This window comes from Hydra viridissima, unplaced genomic scaffold (assembly GCF_058129835.1).
Source record: "Hydra viridissima isolate aposymbiotic clone 2 unplaced genomic scaffold, HvirCarnegie_v1 scaffold_5, whole genome shotgun sequence".
Classification (NCBI taxonomy): domain Eukaryota; kingdom Metazoa; phylum Cnidaria; class Hydrozoa; order Anthoathecata; family Hydridae; genus Hydra; species Hydra viridissima.
The window spans coordinates 7,277,981-7,287,110 of record NW_028324304.1 but is presented as its reverse complement, the minus strand read 5'-3'; the positions used below and the strand labels follow the sequence as shown (position 1 = coordinate 7,287,110).

The 9,130-nt window shown below is 26.9% G+C and overlaps 2 protein-coding genes across 2 annotated transcripts; one reads left to right on the top strand and one right to left on the bottom strand.

Annotated features, from left to right (window-relative positions):
- Positions 1-3,677: 3,677 nt before the first annotated feature.
- Positions 3,678-7,364, bottom strand: LOC149888326 (uncharacterized). Its single transcript, XM_090089057.1, has 5 exons — positions 7,359-7,364; positions 7,110-7,239; positions 5,812-6,036; positions 4,392-5,593; positions 3,678-4,220 (listed from the first exon to the last, which is right to left on the bottom strand). Exons 1-5 carry the CDS (start codon positions 7,362-7,364, stop codon positions 3,678-3,680), a joined length of 2,106 nt encoding a protein of 701 aa, XP_089945183.1.
- LOC149888325 (uncharacterized) lies at positions 7,101-8,915 on the top strand. The gene is made up of 7 exons (XM_090087643.1): positions 7,101-7,226; positions 7,314-7,379; positions 7,730-7,852; positions 8,035-8,207; positions 8,304-8,368; positions 8,513-8,607; positions 8,726-8,915. Exons 3-7 carry the CDS (start codon positions 7,792-7,794, stop codon positions 8,824-8,826), a joined length of 495 nt encoding a protein of 164 aa, XP_089943769.1. The 5' UTR covers positions 7,101-7,226; positions 7,314-7,379; positions 7,730-7,791; the 3' UTR covers positions 8,827-8,915.
- Positions 8,916-9,130: the final 215 nt, after the last annotated feature.

The window sequence follows — 9,130 nt, the reverse complement described above, 5'->3', positions numbered from 1 at the left end:
CTTTATCTATTTAAAAGTAAAATTTTGCATGTTGGTGATAATTTTTACATTTTTTCAAACATGCCAGAATTTGAACAACATTTAAAAGAAAACTAAAACTGACTGCAACATAAGCTATTTGCTCATTTTTAAAAACATCCCAAATTGTGTTTAAACATTTTTTAATAATTGCAGTAAACTGTTTTCTTTCTCTTTTACCTCTTATCGTCATTATCCTATGATTTTCTTAAACATCATTTCATAATATCAGAAATTCTATTTCCTTTGTATTTGCACATACTAGTTGAGACCGAGGAGTAGCTGCCTCTCGGAAGAAATAAAATAAGTTTTAAGATTAGAAATAGTAAAAATGTTTTTGGGGAGATGTCTAGACTCACGGAGATGAATAAGTTTAACTGCTATGCATAGTTGACAAACATACACAACAAAACACCGGATTGTTTTATATATGCTTGTCTTTTTACAATGTTAACACGTACTAAAGTTTAATGAGCGCGGTTAAAAGAATTTAAAATTTATATAACCCAAAAGAAACATTTTTGTATAACGCAGGTTTAATTCGAACCTTAAACGCGGTTTGATCAGAATTAGAACCATCCACTATGCCACGCGAACTTTAGGATAAGTTGTTGTTATTTTAAATATGTACGCATTTTCCAAACAAAAACTTCCTTCACTGTATTACTGCTAACAAAGAAGATTTACGAAATCATATACACAAAAATTTTTTTTACACTAAATTTTATGCTAATAATAAATTGTAGGGGATGAGATGGGGAAAAAGAAAAACATCTGTGCTTTGTAATACATATATGTCCTCAGGCCCATAATTGTGTCACAGAGGGGTTTCGAAGAGACTACAGCACTAACAGCCATAATCTACACCACCGTTTAATTCCACAACTAGGGTAAAATGAGCACGTATTCAAATTTTGAAAGCTATTATCTATTTATTGTTTTAATTTTTTTCTTTCTCTTCTTCTTTTCATCATCATATATTTCAATGATCATCTTAAATGCTATCCTTTCCTAACATCAAAAATTTTTTTTTTTACTTTTTACTTTTTACATGTTGCCTAAATAAATAAATAAATAAAACTGATTAAGATATTATAAAGATATTCAATTTTAATCGAGTAAAGATATAACTTTCAGAAATACTTTCGAGACAATTTTTTTCTCGTACGATGAACATTCAAGCAATTTAAGAAAAAAATAACCTACTTACGGCTTCGTGTTTATTGACGTCCATTTACTGTTTGCAGAACTGTTTTCAAACTTTAAAAAAAAATTAATTTATTCCAAACAGTATAAACAAAGTGTATAAAAGTTATGAAGGTTTATAAATAATGAGTCGTATAACATTTTTTTACTTTTTTTTTTTTGCAAAAAATATCGACCAAGAGACAACATTAACATAATCAGACAATTCCGTGTATTTATTTATATATTTTTTTTTATTTAGTAATTCTTTTGATAATAACCAAACAAACAAAAAAAATCAAAAAAATGCGGTTTCATTAATTCTTATTAATTAATTTTATAAAGGAAGATGTTTTGCAGTCGGAAACATGCGACGCATTAAAACAAACTTTTATATACGTGTAGTCCTAGTATAGCTTTTAAAGATATTTTTTATTAAGGTCTACATAAAAAAATCAGAAAAATTAAGGGCTACACGAAGTTTTTAGAAAATATTATTAAAACTTTTTTTTTATATCAAGTTTACATAAAAGCTATAAACAAAGACGTTAATAGGCCAAAATTAAAATTTAATGAATATTTTAGCTAAAACACAGTGTCGCCCTTAACGCGGTTTCTTTACCATGAAGACCTAATAGCGCTCTTAGAAGTATATATATATATATATATATATATATATATATATATATATATATATATATATATATATATATATATATATATATATATATATATATAATGATTTATTTTTAACTTTATTTTTCCGTTTTATTTGTTTATTACAGTTTATATTTTTGTATAAAAAGATAATTTTTAATTGAAATTATCTATAAAAAAATAAATATAAAAAAAAAATTATATTATCAACAAAAGCCTAATAATAAGTTGGAATAACAGAAATAAGTAGCAATAACAAAAGACAACTGTCTTTTAATTAAAAAACTTATAAAGGAATGAAAAGGAACAAAAAAAATCATTAGGTTAATAATTATGGTGATAATGACAAGGAAGAGCACTAATTTGTCTGAAAAAACAGACAAAACGAAAAAAGGAATTAAAAACAGCGTTAAAATAACTGTGTGGGCAGTTTAAATAAATCTGTTTAATATTTTATATTTTTAAGATATTTTACTTCATCACTAACTATTAAAAAGGTAGTTTTAATAAATTTTCTAAATAATAAAGAAATGAAACAATTTTATAGAAAATTAAATCTCTTAGATAATTTTTTTTTTAATTTTACTTTTTTAACTCTTTAACTTTATTTCTTTTATTTTTTCATTTACTGAATTTTACTTAAAAAGTGGTTTTTTTAAATTTCAAAAAATGATAAATAATTGCATTTAAATACATTTTTAAATAAAGCAAAGATAATTTCAATTAAAGATTACCTTTCTAAACAAAAATATAAACTGTAAAAAACAAATAAAATGGAAAAATAATGTTAAAAATAAGTCATTATATATATATATATATATATATATATATATATATATATATATATATATATATATATATATATATATATATATATATATATATATATATATATATATATTATAACATTATTTAAAAAAGTTAAAAAAGTAAAATTAAAAAAAAAATTATCTAAGAGATTTAATTTTCTATAAAATTGTTTCATTTCTTTATTATTTAGAAAATTTATTAAAACTACCTTTTTAATAGTTAGTGATGAAGTAAAATATCTTAAAAATATAAAATATTAAACAGATTTATTTAAACTGCCCACACAGTTATTTTAACGCTGTTTTTAATTCCTTTTTTCGTTTTGTCTGTTTTTTCAGACAAATTAGTGCTCTTCCTTGTCATTATCACCATAATTATTAACCTAATGATTTTTTTTGTTCCTTTTCATTCCTTTATAAGTTTTTTAATTAAAAGACAGTTGTCTTTTGTTATTGCTACTTATTTCTGTTATTCCAACTTATTATTAGGCTTTTGTTGATAATATAATTTTTTTTTTATATTTATTTTTTTATAGATAATTTCAATTAAAAATTATCTTTTTATACAAAAATATAAACTGTAATAAACAAATAAAACGGAAAAATAAAGTTAAAAATAAATCATTATATATATATATATATATATATATATATATATATATATATATATATATATATATATATATATATATATATATATATATATATATATAATTTAATTAGATTTTTCAGATTTGATCAGTTTTAATTATCTCTAAATATTAAATTCTGAATACAAATAACAATCCACATCCATTTTAGACTGGTTTATTAGCAGAGAAATTAATGAAATAAAATACTGCAATACGACTAAAGTTCTGCGGTTTTTGTTATATCAGAATTTTTCCAAAATAAAACACTAGGATTTTTGACTCTTTGTCATTGATTAAAATACGAATTATAAACAAAAAAACATATGAGCAATTAACATTTAATTATCGTAATGTTATAGTTCGTGCAATGTTAATGCTAGCGAGGACTATAACTCTTCAGAGTACACTTTCTGGCATCTGGCACTCGCTTTCTGTGATCCTCAACCACCTGAATTAACCTCTGCATTTCACATTCATACCTTGTAATCGATTCATTAAACATCGACATTAAAGCCACAGATCGTTCGGCAGCATCATTTACTACTTTCAATGAATATACTAAATTTTTTCCTTCTTGGTATTCTGGGGAATCATTCCAGGTAGCTGGATCGTTGTTGAACAGAAAATCAATATCAACCTTCATTGACCGCAACGCACTTGCTGAAACTGATGTCACCAGCATGTCCAGAGATTTCTTCTCTAGACTTTCAATGTTCTTTAATTTGATCAACCTTTCAGACCAGTTCTCACCGTGAAATTTCATGTTGGAAATCATTTTTCGCTTCTCTTCCGTTTGAAGTTTGTTTGAAAACAAAGCTAGTGGGACCAATTCTGGTGAAAGGTACCACAAATGGTTTTGAAAGTTCTTGACTGCTGCTTCGGAAATCGTTTTATTCACAACTGCAAACTGCTTAAGTTGCTGAAACAGAAACAAGTCATTAACTGGAGCATCGCTGGCATTTGTGCATGATATCCAAGATTTTACATAAACCAGACTAGCAAATAAGCAAAATTCACAGAGATTTTTTTCCTCTTTTGTGGTCAACTTGAACTCTTCACGAAATAAATAAATCTTAAAACAATAAATAACCTTGGCCATCCAGCGAGCCATGTGATAAGCACCAGGGATCTTGAAATGATAATTTTTCTCTTCTTGATCAGGCAGTTTTCCAAGTATTAACAGACAGAGATCCATGATTTCTTTGTAGTCATCCCTTGGCATTTTAACATGCAGGTTTTCTTTGAGGAATGCAATCACTTCATTTTGTAGTTCTTGCACCAGGGGTATTTTCATTCGAATGTCATCCAGAGGTTTAAAATTTCCTTGATTAACTTTGGGCCAATATTGCTGAAATCTCTGGAAAAGAGGTATGTTGGGACCAGATGATGGTCCAAATAGTGATCCAAACACTCCTGCTACTATGATCTCATGAACATGGTGTCTGCAAGCGAAATATAACAAATTTCTACCTATATGTTTCTCTAGAACTACACATGCACCATTTTTGGAGCCAGTGTTAGAGGCTGTAGTATCAAAACTCATTCCAATAACATCACCAATTATGTCCCAGAAATTAAGCAGATGAATAACTGCTTTTGCTTGGGCTTCTCCAGTTCCAGCTGATAGTTTTGCTATTCCAAGTATTTTGTCAACATTGTGACCTGTCACACCTACAGATAGCCGGTCAACATTTGCTTTAGGGGCTGCAGAATTTGTACGATCTATCATCAGTTTGCCATCCCAGTGGACGATTAATGGTGGTTTGTCCAAATCGCAGAATTCAGTTCGAACAGTGGCTTCAATATTTGATCGATGATAGGTTCGTTTTCTACGGACTGTAGAACGTGACAATGATCCATCATCGAGGTTCTGTCCACCAGCCCTTGCAATTGCTGCTGCTAGTATAGTAAATTTTGTGTCAGATAGATTAATTCTGTCTAATGTTGATGAAACATCAGGCGAGTCAAGAATTGTATCTAAGATAAATTGTCGTTTTGGAGTACTTGCTAAACTTGATTCAGCTGACCCTGAAGAACTTGCTTTACTGACTTGTTGTCTGTAATAAACAGGGATTTCTATCTCAAAATCTCTATCAACCATTTTGTCATTATCAACAGCATCGTTATCGTTGTCATCACTATAACTTTCGTCATGTAAAGGTTCAATAACAGGAACTATTGCACTCGCACCAGATTGTCTTTGCTCTTCTTTTAGCTTTCGTTCTCTCTCTGTTTGTTTCCTTGCTTCATTTCTTTGTCCTCTCCAAACATCACCATTTTTCTCTGACATCTCTGATCCAATAAAAATTCTTTATCTTCTTCAATTCTGATCATGGTTTCAGCATCCTTGTGGGCAATGTCAAAAAGTAGGCCAATGGTGTCTGTAAACGATTTCTCTCTCGATTTCTGAGAATCTGACAATCTGGATTTTTTTTTTTTTATTAATTTAAATTCCTGGACTAAAGTTTTCAACTTTAAGACTACATTCAGATGAAATGCTGTCGGAATACGGGCTTTATTCCAAATAATAATCAGTTCATCAACAGTTGTTTTAAGACTTTCAGGCACTGACTTTTTGGTTGAATTAAGATGATAAAAAAATGTTTTTAAAACATCAGATGTTAAGGGAAGAACTTTATCTGGAAGATTTGGCTCTGGTTGTCCAATTAAAAAGATTTTGGTTTGAAGTCGTGTAGAGATAGCAACACGAGATGATGCTGCCATTTCAATGATAACTGAAATATTATGAGAAAATCAAAACTCAATACCATATTATACAAACTTATCATTCAGTTGTTGGTTTATGCAGCTGCAGCAATATATTATAATAATTATTACTAAAGAAATTAAATAAATATTTTCAAATTAGAAATTATTATTATCTGCACTTAATAACAAACAATACACTACCAGACTACCATGCTAGTTTTCTGTAATAGGTTACTAAGGTTAGGTACTATCAAAATATTAATACATTTGTTGTCAAACTGAAATTCCAAATAAAAATAATATTTATACTTGTAAACCTTTTTATTCTGTTTGAACAAATTCTAAATTGAGTTAAATAATAGTATTAAAATTATGAATACAAATTTTAACAAAATGATATAAACACAGTTGTTTTAAACACTAGCAGACATTTTTTAGTCTGGTGCCCTGATGACAGTTAATCTGCTGCACTTTAATTAATCTATATAGCACGCAATCAGACAATATTTCAGTGGAAAAAATCTAACTAACCAGGTTCTAGAAATTTTTGGAACTTTGGAACTTTTTACACGTTTTTGACGTTTTTCGTAAAACTTTATGGTCATTGAGCACCCCCTAAACATTATCTGATTGGAAAGATTTTTTCCACAGTCAATTACTATGTCAAATGGCACAAAATAAACAACTATGCATTCAAATCCGAGAAAAAATTTTTTTTTCTGTGTTCACATGAACAGCCCTAATATATATATATATTGTAGCTCTTATAAAACCAATATAAACATCAAATATTTTGCCACCATGTATGTGCTGGCAAAATATCTGATTTTTATATTGGATTTATAAGAGTTTTGATTCTTTTAGATAATATGGAAGAACTAAAAGAATATTGTTACACCACAGCAACAGAGGAGGAAGATGAAATAGATATTTGTGTTTCCAAAGATACTTTTAAAGTGAAAAGTAATGTTAATGCTATAATTAAATTTAATTATTTTTATGTTAATTATTTGTTTAATGTCAAATCTATATTGTAAATTAATATGTTTGTATAAATACTAAAAAAAAAATAAATAAAACTATTATGTTTTAGAGTTACCTGACTTTCCTTTGCCTCCGCCAGTTTTTAAATCTGTGTTGAAAAAACCATTAAAAAGATCTTTTGACTCTAATTTGTCATCTGGATCTACTTTCAAACAATCTATTCTGTGTTCTGGTACACTTTGTCTCTTAATTTTCAATTTTTTCAAAATTAGAATTTATATATTTTTAATTTACACTATTACTGAATTCTTATTTTTAGCTGAAACTTTTTTACCTCTACATTCAACTACAGAGGAACAATCACCTTCATATTCTGGTGCACTATGTATGTATTACTTTTGAATTTTCTACTATATTTTTTGTTCATTAAAGTTGGAATATTCTTTTATTGTTAACTTTATCTTTGCCTCACTTATTTTTACCTTCACAATCAACTGAAATGGAACAATCAAATTTTTTTTTATATATAATTTTTTTTTATAGGCTCTAAACTAAAAAATTGTATGTTCCCCCTCCTCTTACCCATCAACTTTTGTGATCTCGAGGAGCTAAAGCCTAAAATAAGAAAAAAATGTATTAATAATAACAAAGTACCAAAAATTTTTAAAAAAATTTGTTGCAGATTAAAAAAGTAACTTTTTATTATTTATATGTATAACTTTTTTTTTGCTTTAGTTATACCTCATACATCAGAACCAAACAAAAAGCTTCAGAGAACAGACATACAAGAAAAAACCATGATTGAAGCGCTTGGACCTGAGAAGTTACTCAAAAATAAGTTTCCTATGGAAGTTGGAAGTAAGCTCTTTAACATTTACTTGATTTTTTTATTTGGAGTAAGTAAAATGTGGAGAGTATTTGTACTCACATTTGGATTTTTTTTAGGTATAAGAATAATACTTGTAAACAATTTTGAAAATGTATTAATAAATGTTTTGCATTCTGTATATTTCTTTTTTCATTTTCTTCATATAATTTAGAATACCAACCCATGATGTTCAAGATGGTTTCAAAGGTTCTTGAAAACCAGGAGCTTATTTTAGCTATAAACAAACAACCCAATAGTAATTTTGCAATCAAGAAATTAGACACTATTGCAGAGTATGAGGATTTTATCAAAAGTTTAGAGGATGATTGTGTTCGACTTGATTTGGTAAATCTTTATCCATATGTAAAACTTTATATTCCATATAAATTAAAAGTGAAAATAGTTATTTTTTTATAATTATTTTGCCAAACTTTTATTTAGGTTAAACAGTTCAGTTTTTTAGGTGCAGAAGATTTTAAACAACTGACAAGATTGGTCATGAATAGGTTTTTTTATTACATTTTGCATAGCAATCATTTTTCGTGTTTGTGGTAAATATAATTTTTATGTATAGTAATTATGGAAATCAATAATTATAAATTGTTTAATATTTTTCATAAATTTTATCATTTATTCGATATGTTTTTTAGATTATTTACAAATAACCTGTTGACACAGTTCAACTTAAAAGGTTCTGGTGGAAAGGTTGGTTTATTATCAACTAAACTGTATGACTTAATAGAAGGTAATCTAAAATAGGTTTAAATTATTCAACTTTTAATTTAGTTAAACATCTATGTTAAGTTAAATTTATTTCCAATATATTTGATAAATATATCCTACATGATTAATTTAATTTTTAGAAGTTATAAAAAGAAGATTTGAAAAGGTTTCAAATGCTGAAATTAAACAGCAAGTTGGACGGTATTGTAAAAATGCTCCTTCACGGCAAAAAACAAAATAAAAAAATATTCTTTTTTATTGTTATATATTGTATATATTATTATATGTTGTATAAATTGTTAAATAGAAAGATACTTGGTAACAATCCAACTAACTGTATTATATGTGCCTTTTTAAATTATTTGCGTTGTTTTTTTTTTAAAATAATTTTCTTTTTCTTCTTTAATAATGTTTCTAAAAAACAAAGTAAGAACTTGAACTTGCTTAATAGTGTTTTTAATGTTGTTAATACCCATTATTATCGGTAGTAGCAACCTAAATATACCAATAATACAACACAGTTTTCTTTAAAGATAATTAAAGAA

Bases quoted from the DNA above. Each gene is read 5' to 3' on its own strand.
- LOC149888326 (XM_090089057.1), bottom strand. The intron at 6,037-7,109 runs GTAACTCTAAAA...ATAATATTTCAG, and splicing joins CGGAGGCAAAGGAAAGTCAG to TTATCATTGAAATGGCAGCA. The intron at 5,594-5,811 runs GTATTCCGACAG...TTATTGGATCAG, and splicing joins TATTATTTGGAATAAAGCCC to AGATGTCAGAGAAAAATGGT.
- LOC149888325 (XM_090087643.1), top strand. From the start codon at position 7,792: ATGATTGAAGCGCTTGGACCTGAGAAGTTACTCAAAAATAAGTTTCCT. The intron at 8,208-8,303 runs GTAAATCTTTAT...ACTTTTATTTAG, and splicing joins ATTGTGTTCGACTTGATTTG to GTTAAACAGTTCAGTTTTTT. The intron at 8,369-8,512 runs GTTTTTTTATTA...TATGTTTTTTAG, and splicing joins ACAAGATTGGTCATGAATAG to ATTATTTACAAATAACCTGT.